The sequence below is a fragment of the Anolis sagrei genome, chromosome 4 (genome assembly GCF_037176765.1).
Source record: "Anolis sagrei isolate rAnoSag1 chromosome 4, rAnoSag1.mat, whole genome shotgun sequence".
NCBI lineage: Eukaryota > Metazoa > Chordata > Lepidosauria > Squamata > Dactyloidae > Anolis > Anolis sagrei.
This window is the reverse complement of record NC_090024.1, coordinates 12,756,017-12,771,678: the sequence shown is the minus strand read 5'-3', so window position 1 is coordinate 12,771,678 and position 15,662 is coordinate 12,756,017. Positions and strand designations below refer to the sequence as shown.

General features: G+C 38.6%; 3 protein-coding genes across 3 annotated transcripts in view; all 3 read right to left on the bottom strand.

Annotated features, from left to right (window-relative positions):
• The window catches only part of FAM135B (family with sequence similarity 135 member B), a 477,503-nt gene that overhangs the window by 186,546 nt on the left and 275,295 nt on the right, over positions 1–15,662 (bottom strand). The window lies entirely within an intron of this gene.
• LOC137096782 (mas-related G-protein coupled receptor member A6-like) lies at positions 3,678–6,122 on the bottom strand. The gene is made up of 2 exons (XM_067467009.1): positions 6,027–6,122; positions 3,678–4,619 (listed from the first exon to the last, which is right to left on the bottom strand). The coding sequence occupies exons 1-2, from the start codon at positions 6,120–6,122 to the stop codon at positions 3,678–3,680; spliced, it is 1,038 nt and encodes a 345-aa protein (XP_067323110.1).
• LOC137096794 (proto-oncogene Mas-like) lies at positions 10,559–13,671 on the bottom strand. The gene is made up of 3 exons (XM_067467028.1): positions 13,576–13,671; positions 12,730–12,732; positions 10,559–11,461 (listed from the first exon to the last, which is right to left on the bottom strand). Exons 1-3 carry the CDS (start codon positions 13,669–13,671, stop codon positions 10,559–10,561), a joined length of 1,002 nt encoding a protein of 333 aa, XP_067323129.1.

Here is a 15,662-nt window from a genome sequence, read left to right as displayed (position 1 = left end):
GAAACGAAACCGCCCAGCCCTAATATATATATTTTAACTATATGTGTGTGTGTGTGTGTGTGTGTGTGTGTGTGTGTGTGTGTATCTTTTATTTTTAATAGCATAAGTTATATTTTTTCAAATATACAATAGCCCTTTGGTATTCACTAGAGTTTGGCTCCAGAATACATTGGGGATACCAAAATCCGTTGATGCTCAAATCCTATTATATAAAATGCTATAGTAAAATGACACCTGTTATATAAAATGACTAAATGAAAATCTGTCTTGATTTTTTTAAAAAAAATATATAAGATAGTGAACAGTTGAATTTGTGAATGCCAAAAGCATGGATAGGAAGGGCCAACTGTATCTGTTTTTATTTTGTTTTTTAAACATATTTTGATATGCCTGCCAATCACTGGCAGAAAGGAAGGAAATAATATAATACCATATCATAAAATACAATATCATAGAAAGGATTAGTAATATCTGAGATACTGCTCTTCATTAATACTGTGGGACCTATCATTCTGCCATCAGAGGGATGCCTCACTCTGCCCCAAGAGACATATGCCCATGGTTTCCCATGATATCACAGCTAAGATGAGTCGTGAACTAACAACTATTTCATTTATAGCTGTCTAACACTACTATTTTGTAGCTGGGATCCTGTTGATTACTCTCAACGGATTAAAGCACTGGGTTGGATACAGCCTGGAAACCCATTTAGTTTAATAAAGCAAGATAAAAGGAAATATTGAAAACAATGGGATTTAGACCTGTACTACAATGACTGAAAAATCTGTCCACCAATTGAGCAAGTGATATATGATTGGCATGTAGAGTTAAGATCTAGGAATTAAAAAAAACAAACAAAAACAAAACATGTGTTTCTAAAGGCACCTTGTTATCATCATCATTTTTCTTGTTTAAATTTTGGAAGGAAATCAGGCAGTCTGTTTATGAGAAAGTAATAAAAGATTGAAATGGTGAGCCCATAAGTGCAGAAAAAGAGACCCTACCACAATCTACTGCTGTTGAGGAGTATTCAAGCTTTCTGTCTGATAGTCATCAGTGCCATGGAATTTACCACCAGGGCTTTCAGTTTGGTCATTCGGATTTTCTTCTCGCTGATAATTTTCTTCTATTTTATATCTGCTTCTGCTCCCAGTCTTCTTCTCAGTTACTGCCTTTCCAACAGTCGCCAACTGAATTTACCTCCTTGTTCTTCAATTCACATTCTATTACATCACAGAAAAAGAAGTTCTAGAACTATAAGCAAATGGCCTTTAGGATCCCAAAGACTTTTTAGAAGAATGTAGCACTGTAGTTTCAGTGCTTTGATTATTAATGCATTTACACTGTAGAGTTAAAATAGTTGACCAATGTTTTAACTGCCATGTCTCAATGCTATGGAGTCATAGCTAAAGACCTTGTAAAATTACAAGGTCATTAGTCTGCTCCACCAAAGAATGCTGATGCCTCACCAGCTATTATCCCCTCAATGGTTGGTCCGGGATTCCCTCTGAAGTCATTGCTGGTTGGCGCTTGCTTTGGTGGGAAACTTCAATGAACTGTCATTGGATTATTTTGAAGTGTCTGTCCGTTTATCAATCTTGGAGAGGAGTGCAATTGGTAAGGAATGTAGTGGTGCAATTGACAATGGGCTTCATGATCAGTTTCCAGTAGATGCATTGGAGTTAGTCCAAGATAAACAATGGGTACTGTAGAATGATGGCCACCTCAATGGGTGTCACAAGGATGAGGCTAGCTTGAAGCATGGGACAGGAATCCGTGCACACTCTCCATATCAGCCAGCTTCTAAACTAGATCATGGAAACACAAGTAAAAAGGAGAATGCTTCTGTAAATGGGTGCTGAGTATACCTGTTTAAATAAGCTTACATGAAACACAGCCACCAGTGAAACCAGTAGTAATGCAAACAGTGTCCCAAAAGGACTCTGGCTCTGATCATAACATTAAGAACGTAGCACATTAACAAAATCAAGTAGTTATAATCTGTGCTCCAAAAAGGAAAGCATTTTTTTTTCTGTTGGCTCCAAGGTGGCACAGATCTATTCATTTTTACTCATCCTGTGTATAGCCGCTAAGAAATGATCAGGGATTTCTCAAGGCTCTCAAGAACATTTTATGAACATAACAGAATTTTGTCTCAATCTGGGAAGTTTTACAACTGATTCCATGATTTGTATATACAATGATACAGACTGGTTATTTATACATTGTCTTTTCGTTTAAGTTGTCTAATATAAATGCTTAGGCCTTAATGAATGGGCAAAGTTTTCAGTTTCTCTCCCACATTCAGACTTTTATATGGTTGAAATTTCAGACTTAAGTGTGAGGGATGAGAATTCTGACTCATTCCTTGCTGACTTCTGTTTTCCCACTTTGAAATCTTCCTCTTATTTCTAGAGGTTAATTATAAATAACTTTTGGTGCTATGAATTACTGACTTGTACTCAAGAAACAAGCACACCCACACAATGGTGTGTAAAGTTTCCCAAATTGGAATCAGGTCTGCCTCTATCATTAAAAGGAGAGCGGCGATTCAGCCATCAAATCATGGATGTAAAAAAAAAAACAGCAAACTAATTAGTTATTTGCTTCTAATAGCCTTCCACATTCTATTGCTAGTGTTGGGAAGAGGTGCTTCTGGTATTTGACAATCATAATTGGTCACATTTTGGATATTATACGTTGTGGATGAGGTTGTTAGGGGCATTAATAAAATGTGTATGGCTGAGATCTTTCATTGGAATGGCCTATTATCAAACTTATGGAGTTATAGGAGAAATTATCACACTACAGCCATTTTAGTCTCCTTGTGGAGATAAAAAGTGGGGTATAAATAAACATAATAATAATTAATAATAATAATAATAATAATAATAATAATAATAATACACCTGTATGGTTGAAGGTTTACATGGTTGGAATCACTGGTTAAGCTTTTTTGGGCTGTATGGTCATGTTCCAGAAGCATTCTCTCCTGACTTTTTCCTGCATCTATGGCAGGCATCTTCAGAGGTTGTGACAATACACCTGATGATAATACACCTGTAGAATTCTAGGTCCAGAACCTCTCTGGCTGAAACTTTTGAAATCCCATAGCTAAACTACAAATCCCAGAATTCTCTAGGGGGCACCCACAAGATATAAAGTGGGTTGGCAAATTTATGGGTTGGCAAATTTAAACTACACTTTAAAGTGTAGTGTGATAACGCACAATCACTCTGCTATGGAACCCCTGAGTTGTAAGGCAAAGTTGCACATCTGAACTAAGGCACCAAATATGAATAGCAGTGGCAACATATTTGTGACTGCAGTCCTGCAATGTTGAGCTACCTGGGTCTGTTCCCTGCTGGAATAAATAATCCAACCACTTCTGTCAGGGAATTTACACATGCTGAAGATGCCTATTAGATCTTGGCTTTTGCATGGCCTTGATTTGCATCTTTCCCCTTTACAACAATAGCTTAAAAGAGTAAAATGAAATGAATATCACACAGTTATTTCATGAAATTAACATTTATTCAGCTGGGCACAGGTTCAGCACTTAAAAATGTATAGGATAGTTAATAGGATTGTTTACAAAACTCCATTCTTCCATAAACTAATTTTTCACTCTCCTTCCTTTGCCCAAAATGCATCAGCAATTAGATCTTTTCTTGAATTTATCCTCCTCTTCTGTTTTCTTTCTTGATACACCAAACATTGGGCAAATATATTTCCCCAGTGAGAATGTAAAGAACTAGGTTAATGGTGCTGCTGAGAGAGGTGAGTAAAACAGATGACAAGGTGATGATGGGGAAGTCCTTTTCCATCCAGAAAAACAAGCATATAAAGTTCCAGGTGAAAAGGAATATAGCTGATCCAAATAAATAAATAAGGAAATCATGGTTCTTGATGATATGCCAATACTTGATTATCAGAGTCTGAACTGAGATGATCGTAAGTGGGAAGAAAATCATAAATGTCATGAAAGTGATTGCATATGTGTCAATATCTACATGGAAATAGAATAATATGCAGCAAGCCAAGAGCAACAGCATAGACAAATTAGCAGATATGAGAGGTGCCACAAAGTCTGGTTGTTGACCTCTATACCAGTTAGGGATTAGGACAACGAGACACCAATTGATGAGGATAGCTACAATGTAATGTAGACTAAAATAATTCAAGGACGAAAAGAGGTATGCCAGGTGTAGGAACCACTTAACAAAACCACTACTTACATCCTGAGAAATCCTATTAACAAATAGGCAGACAACGCATACACATGTAAGGACACTAAGGTGAGCCACAGCTATGTTCCAGATGTAGACATTCCAGGAATTCCTCTGAAAGTTAGAGAGAAGAAAGACTAAAATCATTACACTTCCATTAAGTCCAACAGTGAAGATGAACAAGACGAAAGGAGCAAGCACATGGTCTCCTGGTAACCAAGTTAGAAAGGCCATCATATATTTATATTCTTGGCAAATGTCCTGAGAAGTATTCAGATTTAGGGCTGGATGGGATGTATTCTTCAGTTCATTCATATTGAAATCACTTCTTCCTAGGAGCTGATCTTGGTCAAACACTGTCTTGTTTGGAGAGAATAGAAGTGTCTCATCCTAAGTCAACAAAGCACAAAAAATAGTATTGAAAATGAGTGAAGACATCCAGACCCAATGAGACATCATGATTTTTTTTTTAAAAAAAAGCCAAAATCCTCAGTACAAATTCCATTAGACCATGTCAAATAGGCAAACAGTCTCTGGTTGCTTCTGGATCTACAGAGACACTCGCTGGAACACCCCAGCAAGCGAGAGTCCAAAAGTGGCAGGCCCAAACCCAGCACCTCAATCCATGGGTGATACTAGATGAGAGACTCCCCCCTGGGCACACAGAAGACTGGGCAACTTGGAAGGCGCTGAACAGACTGCGCTCTGGCACCACGAGATGCAGAGCCAATCTTAAGAAATGGGGCTACAAAGTTGAATCCTCGGCATGCGAGTGCGGAGAAGAGAAAACGACTGACCACCTGCTGCAATGCAACCTGAGCCCTGGCACATGCACAATTGAGGACCTTCTTGCGGCAACACCAGAGGCACTCCAAGTAGCCAGATACTGGTCAAAGGACATTTAACCAACTACCAAGTTTGCAAAATCTGTGTGTTTTTTAATCTCTGTGTTTGTTTTGTTCTGCTAGAATTGTAACACAATGGTATGGTTGCTGATGACACAATAAATAAATAAATAAATAAATGTAATAGGCAAACAGTCTAATTTCTGGGGCTGCATTATCCTTTTTTTACATCTTATGCATGTACATTGTCCCGGTGTAGGCAGATGGATATATTTGTCTAAGGCAGACTAACCATATTTAGTTCAAGATTTCAGTGATGCCATTGTAAATGGATATATGTTGCATATGATGTTCATTAGGGATAAGTATTGAACATTGAGCATGTATTACACACTGTACATGGATGCATTCGTACAGTGAGCTGTAGAGTTAGTTCCTTTCACTGTCTTAATTCATTTGTGGACCAGAACTATTCAACACAATGTTTTATAAAAGCTGTCCATCTCAACCCCAAGCTCTAGTCAGTTACTGTTAGATTAGCTCCATATGTATTTATGACAGGATAGGCAAAGTATGACTCTGATGTAACATCTGGCCTCTTTTTGCAGCCACCTGCCTCTCCAGAATCCCCCAATTCAACCTCATTGTGACCAAAACAGAATGAATTATCTGTCCTACAAGCCTCCAGATGTGTCAGTTCATTGTTCTGTGTGGGAGGGAGGTTGCTTTGTGGTTTTGTGGGAAGTGGCTTAATGTGTATATGGTACAATAACCCAGATCCCATTCCAGTTTTCACCCGTGGTTTGAGAGAAAAATGCAGTGGAATGTAAATTGTGCCAGAGAGAGAAGAAGACAATATGCATTCCCAAGATTGGATTACAGTTTTCAGAGAGTAATTGCTCTAGATGAAAAAGAGCAAACATTCAGATAGGAATAACTTGTTCCCACTCACTGTTGTTTTTGAGCAATTTGTGAAAAGAGGAAAAATCATATAGGCTTCTGTGAGCTGAAGAAGAACCCAAAGATGAATCAAGGAAATAAACACCATCCCTCCTTCTTTTTTCTTTCCTGTTAGAGAAAAAGAAATATTTGTTTATAGTAGTAATAATAGTAGTAGTAATGCATATTTGCCATGGGACTCCTTCTTTCTTCCACCACCCTACAAGCATGTTTGGTGAAGGATCAAGAGAGAATTTCCTAGGTGGAAACGCTTGGCTTACTTCCTGTTTCCTACTGTTGGACAAGACTGTTTTTATTCAAGTGGGTATCTTGCATCTAGGAACAAACTTGTCATGAATATATGATTTTATCCTTGGTGTGATTGTTATATATGTGTGTGTGTGTGTGTGTGTGTGTGGTTTTCTTTTAACACCATATGTTTTATTGTATTCAAATATAGATACACTCTATATCCTAGGATCTGATCCCAGGTTTTCTGTATATCGCAGATTATCTGGCAGTGGGGACTCATATAATCCAGTTTAATGCAGAAAACATGGACTCAGATCCTCGAATATAGGGCCTGTCTGGAAGGGCCTTAATACTACTATGTTGCAGCAGGGATCTTGTTGATTACTCTCAACTTGTTCGAGAATTGGGTCTGATTCCCCATGTAGCCTGGCGACCCACTTAGATAAATAAAGATAAATGGAGCAAGATGGAAAAGAAAGGTGAAAAGAAAGCAATTTCTTTTTGCAATGGAGTATCAAAAATCTGTCCACCAACATGAACATGTGAGATGCAATTTGTTTATGGGAAAGCATATTGGTGAACTCACAAATGCTGCTGGTGTGTTTTGTTGAAATTTTTAAGTATGCCATTTCTTAAGTGAATGTAAGTAAATGTAAGAATCAGACCCAAGCATGCTGTAAGTAATGACAATCAATCCATCTGGTTAATATTATGCAATTAGCAGCCAGGGTGGAGTAGTTGTACAAATACTAAAGGACAGGCCCGTAGCCAGGATTTCGTTTCGGGGGGGGGGGGGGGGGGGGCTGAATTTTTTTCAGGGGGGTTTCGGGGGGGCTGGGTTTCGGGGGGGGGCTGAGTCTGAGTGAAAGAGGGTCTACCCTAGCAAACCTTTTGTATCATTACCCCAATACCCCCATGCATATGGGATGTATTGAGTATAGTGATCAGATCATGATATGAATAAACATAACAGTTTAAATAATGCACCAATAAGGCCTTTTCGCAAACCACCATGAAAATTTCGGGGGGGGGGGGGCTGAAGCCCCCCGAGCGCCCCCCCCCCCCGGCTACATGCCTGCTAAAGGAGTACAAAGTATCTATGTTGTTTGAGGGTTGATGTTGGACAAGACAAGAGTTCTTTCTCCCACCCTGGACTTATATAAACTCAATTTTCCTAGTTTCCAACAGACCTCACAACCTCTGAGGATGCCTGCCATAGATTCAGGCAAAACATCAGGAGAGAATGCTTCTAGAACATGGCTATACAGCCCAAAAAACCTACAACAACCCAATGTTGTAGGTTTTTTCGACAAAATGTATTTTCAAAGGCCATGAAAGCCTTCAACAATACATTTTAAATATTATTTTGTATAAAGTCCCTTTTCTACTACAAAGACAATTGGTATTTGTCTACTCCTTAAACCGGAGATGGAGAGCTTCTGCTGAGAAGGGGTCGTTTCCTGTTGCTACATATAGAACCTTTTAAAATTACATTACAACAAGTTTTCAGGCAGCCAGCTGGGTAGTCATCAGTGCCATGGAATTTTCTTCTTCTCCCAGATAATGTTAGTCTTTCTTGTCTACCTGCTTCTACTCTCAGTCTCCTTAACTTTACCACACATTCTAGTCCACCTTTTAATACTTGTCCTACATTCCATGACATCATAGAAACAAGGGCAATACTAGAATTGTAAGGAAATGGCCTTGGAAAATTCTAAAGTCCTTCTTCAAGGTCTTCAGCCCTATCTGCCCAAGAATGCTGGTGCATTACCAAATTGCAGCTCCCAAGATTCCATAGCATTGAGCCATAGCAGTTATACTGGGATCAACCTGCATCAATTCTAGTGTAGATGCATCCATTGTGGGAAAAGGTAGTGAATATTGCCTTGTGTAATCCTCTTGAAGATCTAAATAGAAGTTTATGTTTGCATATAATTGCACCAACAGGATTCCAGGTCTATTTCAACACTATTTGTTTTTATGGCCCCATTAGATCAGGAGTACCCAAACTTTTTTGCTCATGAAATCCTTCACAAGACACTATCCCTTATTTTTATTATGATTTTGAGTCTGCAATTTTTTTATTTCCTTCAACAATACCATGGTTAGGTACCATCAGAATCTTGGAATAAAGTCAGAAAAATTGCCTTTTTGAAGCGATTTTGAAGTTTTTAAGAAAACAGGAAGTCCCTTTGCCCTTCCAAAGCTTTCTCCACCATTTTTGTTATGAGTCATGAAGTGAGTTGGAAATTATTCAGCTTTTCTCCGCTTCTGGTCCCTGGCTTTGGCTCAAGCCAGAGAAGCCAGTATTAAAGCCAGAGGAGCCAGTTTTAAACCAGAGAAGGAAGAAATTTCCTCCGCTTGCTTTTCCCCGTTCCTGGAGTAAAATAACTATTTTCAAAGTACAGACCACCCAATGAATCACTTTCAAACCATTAACAAAAGGATTCTGAAGTCTTGGAAGTTTTGAGAAGTTTTGAACATTTTTTTCTGTGAAAATCGGAATTGACTTTAGAATCGAACCACATCTGAAATGAATTTTGAACCAATTTTTTTGATCAACCAAGCCTAAACAATACCCATTGCCTGAGTCTTTTGTGTAACTTCATAAGTTTTTAAATAAAGAGAAAATATTTTAAATATAACTACAAACCTTTATTTTGATACAGGAAACTTTTGGATATTACCACAAACATTTGTTGAATTCATAGCTAATGTCATGAATGAAATTGTTTTAGTTTTGTCCTTAAAAATACTTTTGAAATTGGGCTATATCTCCTACAGCTGGATATGTACATCTGGAGCAGCATCCAACTTATTCCTAAATTTGCTTTTGGTCTAAGCATAAGCTTAAAATCATGATTAACATTGATAGGTGGAAGTGAAGGAGGGCACCAGCTTAGCTAGCTTTTCTGGTTAATGATGGGCATATGTCTATCAGGCCTGCACAAAACTCATTCAGTGACATAGATTCATTTTTCATTTTTAAAGCACAGGTATATTGAATTTAAGTGAATATCTTCATACTCTGGTACACACAACATGTGAGGTTAATTTCAGTTGATAAATTGATGTTGCTCCCACTCAATATTCCTGCCGGTATCTGGGAAGGACTCTGAGAGGAATTTCATGAGGTTCATTAAGGGATCACAAGTCTTTCAATGCACACCAAATTCAATTTCCAACTTCATTTTGTCCAGAACCTGGGCCAGGGGAGGAAACTATTCAAAGTTTTTCTCATTTACACATTGGATCCAAAGGTTGAATTTGGTTTTCATTGATCTAATTTTGTCTGTTAATGTGAGTATGGTTGCATCTTTCATCAGCAAAGATGTTTCCTAAATATGTCAGTAAGGTAAGCATATGGCTTTTGGTGGGGACCCCGATTTTTTTTTGGGAGGGGGGGAGCGTCCCAAAATTGAGAGGGCAGATATCTGTTTTTGCTTTGGGTTGCAGAAAGATCCATTTTCTATTGGCCCATTATGGGAGGGTGGCTCCCCAGGCTCCCCTTCCTGTCATTTTAGACATTGAAACAGTTTTACTCTAGAGGAGAGATGCTCAGCTGCAAGCAGGTGCATGGTTTAAGGAGGCTTCTTACCTGTTTCTACTTTAGAAGAAAGGTTCTCAGCTGCAGGCAAGTGCACACGCTTTCTAGGCCTGCACGACACACATGCATGCACTCTCCAAGGCAAGAAGGCAAGTTCTCATTCTTACTCTAGAGGAGGTGCTTGGCTGTAGGCCTTTCCAAGGCAAGGAGGCAAGTTTACTTCAGAGAAGGTCCTCGGCTGCAGGCAGGCACCCATGTTTGGAAGCTGTTCACAAAAAGCAGGTGAAGATCCAGGATCAGCTCCCGCTTCCTTACGTGTTTTTCATGCCAGGAAGGTGCTTCCCATTATGTGCTCCCAAAAGTGATGGAAGTACCTTAGATACCGAAGGAAACAGGATCACAGCACAACCCTATTCTGCAATATTGAACAGCATGAGTCTATCCAGCCACTTGTGTAAGGAAATTTACACATTCAGAAAACATGCTGTAATTTTATTAAGCAAACTAGGCATTATTAAACTAGAACTTTTATTCAACTAGGAACAGGTTCACCATTTAGAACTTTATATGTTAATAGGGTTTACAAAACTCAATTCTTGCAAAAGCAAAGAAGCACATTTCTCTTATACCAAACTACTTTGGCTCTCTTCTTCGATTCCTGGCAATGCCTAAGTGCAAAGGTGTTTTTGGTGAATTCATCGTCACTTGTTTCCACCCAGCATAAAATTTCATACACCAAGAAAATATCACATATTTATTTGCTCATTGATGTAAAAAATAGGGTTAACAGTGCTGCTGAAATAGGTAAGCGAAAAAGTTAATGAGGAGACAACAGGAAACTCTTTTTCTAGGTTGAAAAACAAATGTATGAGAGTCCATGTGAAAAAGAAGAAAAATGCGCCAAATAAACAACCTGTGAGGTAATTGTTTTTCTTGTATAAGTCGTGCCAAATCTTGATTATCAGAGTCTGAATTGAGATGACCAAAATCGGAAGAAAAACCACAAATGTCATGATAAAGATTGTTCCTATGTCAATATCTAAAGAGGGGAAAAATAATAAGAGGGAAGCCGCTGGCCACAGGGCAGACAAAATGGCAGATATGAGAGGTGCCACAAAGTCTGGTTGCTGGCCGTTGTACCAGTTTGGGACTAGGAAGCACAAAAACCAGTTAATGATGATGGCCACAAGGCAGTGCATGCTGAAACATTGCATGGATAAAAACAGGTATGCCAGGAGTAGGAACCACTCAATAAAGTCACTATTCACATCCTGAGAATAGTTTTTACTAACGAACAGAGAGATAAGGCATAAACATGCAAGGACACTAATGTGAGCCAGAGCTAGGGTCCAGGTATACACATTCCAGGATGTCCTCTGAAAGTTCGAGAGAAGAAAGACTAAAATCATTACGCTTGCATAAACCCCAATCATGAAGTTGGAGACAATCCAAGCAGTTTGCATATGATCTCCTGCTAAGCAAGTTAGAAAGGCCATTATATGTTTATAGTCTCGACAAATGTGGTGAGAAATATTCAGGTTCAGTGTTCGAAGGAATGTTCTCTTCAGTTCAGTCATATTGAAATCACTTCTTCTTAGATGCTTATCTCGACCAACCAGTGTCTTGTTTGGAGAGGACAAAAGTGCCTCCTATAAAAAGAATAGTATTGGAAATGATTGAAGAAAGACAGATCCGAATGAAACTCCATTAATCTTTCCAAATATGCAAAAATATTTTGTAACAATTTCTATTAGACCAGCAGTTTCCAACTCATCTGCACCAGTGGCCACGTCAGCCTTATGGTTGCTTTCAACAGGCTATTTGTAAAACTGTGTAACTGTAACATTTTGTTAATAACTTGAGACGTCATACAGCCAGTTACTTTTGTGCTTTCAAGTCATTTCTGACTCAAGTCAATCCTTAAGGTGAAACTATCACTAGGTTCTCCTGAACTTTCTCTAAAACTGAGAGTGTGTGACTTATCTAAAGTAACCGAGGGGGCAGCCATGCCTGAGAAGAGATTAGAAACCTTGTTCCCAGAGTAGTAGTCCAATATTCAGACCATGCTGGTTCAGTGGGATGGCACTACATAAATAAATGATCACAACGACAATAATAAAAATAGTGGGTGGCTACAATAGTAACAAAATTATGGGTGGCTATGATAACGTTAATAATAACAAAAATGGCATTTGGCCAACATAACAATAACAAAACTAATAACAACAGAAATGACAAAAATAGTGGGTGGCTATAACATCACACCCCTGCTGACCCATTATGTTGTTGGTTACCTTAGCCATTAATCAAAGCCAAGTTCCCACCTCTGAGCCATGGTTCCCTCTCCATTGTGAGCCTTAAGTAAAGACAATCTCCAGATGTCTTCCTGCTCTTCCCACCCTTGTGTTCAATGCTAGTTGGCACAAGAGTAGATGACCTTCAACATTCATCGCGTTCTGCTATTGGACAGTTTAAGGCTATGACTTGGCAGAGGGGGATGCAACAGAACCTCATGATTCATATAAAATGGCATGGTGGACTAAATTCAGTCTGCGGTCCTTAAGTTTGGCATCTGTGTCAATTAGACAAATGGGAACTATACAGCACCCTGGCTGGTATCTCATTTAAGGTAAAGTGTCCTGTGAAAGCAGCTGGATTGTTTTTTGGGCCAATGCAGAATTGTTACATTCAGTTCATGGTTTCAGATGTGAAGACGCAAATTATGCCATTGTGAATGAATATACATTGCACATGATTTTTATTAGACACGCATAAGCAATGCACATTACACATGGATAAACAGTGTACATGGATACACAATGCAATGAGCTGTATAGTTAGGTCCATTCATTGTCTTGGCTCACTTATGCATATGTGCCATTCAACACAAGAGTTGTGTAACATAATTAATACTTACTTTCTTTAGATAAAGAGCTGGGAGAATTGTTATATCTTCTCCAGATTATTAATATAATTGTTTCCTTTTTTTCCTTCACCTTTTCTTGAACTCTGTTCTTTTTGTGATGTGGTGAGAGCAGCTGTCTACATAGTATTGAGTGATTATATCATGGATTTGTCAAAAACATTATGTTATACAGGGTCATTTTCAATTTTTACCCTGAGTTGTTGTAAATTTTTTGGACTGTATGGCCATGCTCCAGAAGCATTCTTTCCTGATGTTTCACTTGCATCTATGGCAGGCATCTTGGAAGTTGTGAGGCCTGATGGAAACTAGGAAAATAGGGTTTATATATCTGTGGAATGTCCATGGTGGGAAAAAGAATTCTTGTTTGTTGGAAGTAGGTGTGAATGCTTCAAGGTGGCCAATTGAAACATTCACACCTACCTCCAAGAGAAACCACCTTTTGCTGACAAGACTCACAACATAGGCAACTACAACATAGGCAACTAACCACGGTAGGAATCACACAATCTAGCAGGTGTGACCTGTAGCTCTATATAGTTGCCAAAACTGATGGTGAGATATCTGGGCAGTTTCTGTTCAACAACATTGAGGGGAGGCGAAAGTACTGCACAATGCCCATCCCTGTAAGAAATTGATCATTGTCTCATCAGTGAGTTTTTTCCACATTGAGGAATTCTAACAAAGGAGAAAAATGCAGAGAAAGGAAAAATGTGCCAAAGAAGAAGGCAATACATTTCCCGGACTGGTTTTCAATTTGAAAACACTGCTTTGCATTGAGTAATCACCCTGGTTGAAAAATCAGAATATTTCAGATGGAAATATTTTTTTTCCACTTACCATTGTTGTTGAACCATTTGCAAAATGTGGAGAAAACATATTGACTTCTCTGAGCTGAAGAAGAATCAAAAGACCAATCCAAAAAATGAATGCCATCTCTCTTTTTCTTTTTCCTGTTAGGAAATAGAAATATTTGTTTGATATGGGACTCCATTCTCACCTGCAAACAGAATATTTGGTGACGATGCAAGTGAGAGTCTTCAGATCCTTTTGATCCTCAGACAAGACCATTTTTATCAGGTGAGTATCGTACAACTAGGAACAAGCTTGTCATAAAAACTCTTTCTCTCTCTCTCTCTGGTATGCTTTTAAAAAAACTGTTGCCTTTTTAATGAATTGTTTAATTGTCTTTTGAAGCCATACATTACATTGATATAAGACATATCATGGACATTTGGTGTCTGCTGTGGTTTAGGTCCAGGACCCCCCTCCACCACTTTATTGTGGATACCAAAATCCATGGATGCTCAAGTCCCACTATATACAATGATATTGAAATATGGTGTACCTCTTATAAAATGGCAAAATAAATGTTTGTTTTGGAAATGTTCATTTTAAAAATGTTTTAAAGCAGTAGATGGTTGTATTTGTGAATGCAGAATTTTTGCATCTCTATTGTATCTTTGTTTTGGTTTTTTAACCATGTTCTGAGCTTTCTGATCAACACTGCGAGAAAGGGAGAATGGAATAGAATAGAATAGAAATATCTGAAATATTGCTCTTCAATAATACTGTAGGATTTATATTTCTGCAATCAGAGGTGTGGTTCACTCTGTCCCAAGAATCACATGTGTCTATAGTTTCCCATGATGCCATAACTCAGATGGAAAATGTACTGGCAACTGCACAATTCATTGCTTCTTAATGCTATTGTGTTGCAAATGAGATCCTGTTTATTATTTGCAACTAGTTAGAGCAGTGGTTCTCAAGGTATGCTCCTCAGAGCCCTTGGGGTGCCGTGAAAGATACTGAGGGGCTCCAGGGTTCCTTCCTCCCCCTGCCCCAGTTTTCCCTCCTCTTTACCCCCTCTTCCTGTCTCCCACATCCCTTCATTTCTCTCACTCCCAAAAGCCTTTTTTCCTTACCTTCTTCACCACCCAAACCCTTCCCCCCTAGCCTTGCTTGCTTCCAAAACCCTGTTTCCCTCCCACTGCTCTAGGGGCGCTTTGATCGTGCCTTTTCTGCATGGCAGAAGTGGGTTGGACCAGCATATATATATATATATATATATATATATATATATATATATATACACATACACACACACACACACACACACACAAACACACAAACTATATATAAAATACATAATGTAATGTAATGTAATATAAAAAAAAACATGCATTGGGCCTCTACAAGAAACTTTTGCTTCAAACAGGGCTCTGTGGCTGAAAAAGTTTGAGAACCCCTGAGTTAGAGCATTGAGTTAAATTCCCCATGTAGCCTGGAAAGTGTAAACCCACTGGGTAACCTCAGGTGAGTCATACACCCTCAGCCCCAGAGAATCCCATGATTAGTTCATCATACGGTCACCATAAGTTGGAAACAACTTGAAAGAACACAACAAAAGCAATGTATTCGATGCTGGGTCAACAGGTGGGGAAATCCAAATGATTGACAGGGCTCCAGCCTAAGTGAGACTAGCATATTTAAATTCTTTTAATGTTAGAATTGACTATTTAATTATGTATGTTTTAAACTTTTGTAAAATAAAACATTTAGATAGAGGTTGAATTAATTTTTTGTAAGCTCTTTTGACACCCTTGCTGAGAGGAAGGCATAGATAGATAAACCAATGGGAATTAGATAAATAACTAGATTAAGCAATGGGAATTAGCCCTGGATTGCAACAGAGTATCCAGGATTTACTCATCAACTGGACAGGTGATAGATGATTTGCTTGTAAGTTTAAAATCTGAGAATAAAAGAACCAAGGCACACTATAATCTCCACTTTTGTTCTCAGTTAAATTGGGGATGGGGTGGGTGGTAATCAAACCATCTGTTTATGAGAAAGTAATGAACTATTGGTGAACCCACAAATACTGAAAAAGGAACCCTTCAGCAATCCACTACTGGTGGTGTGTC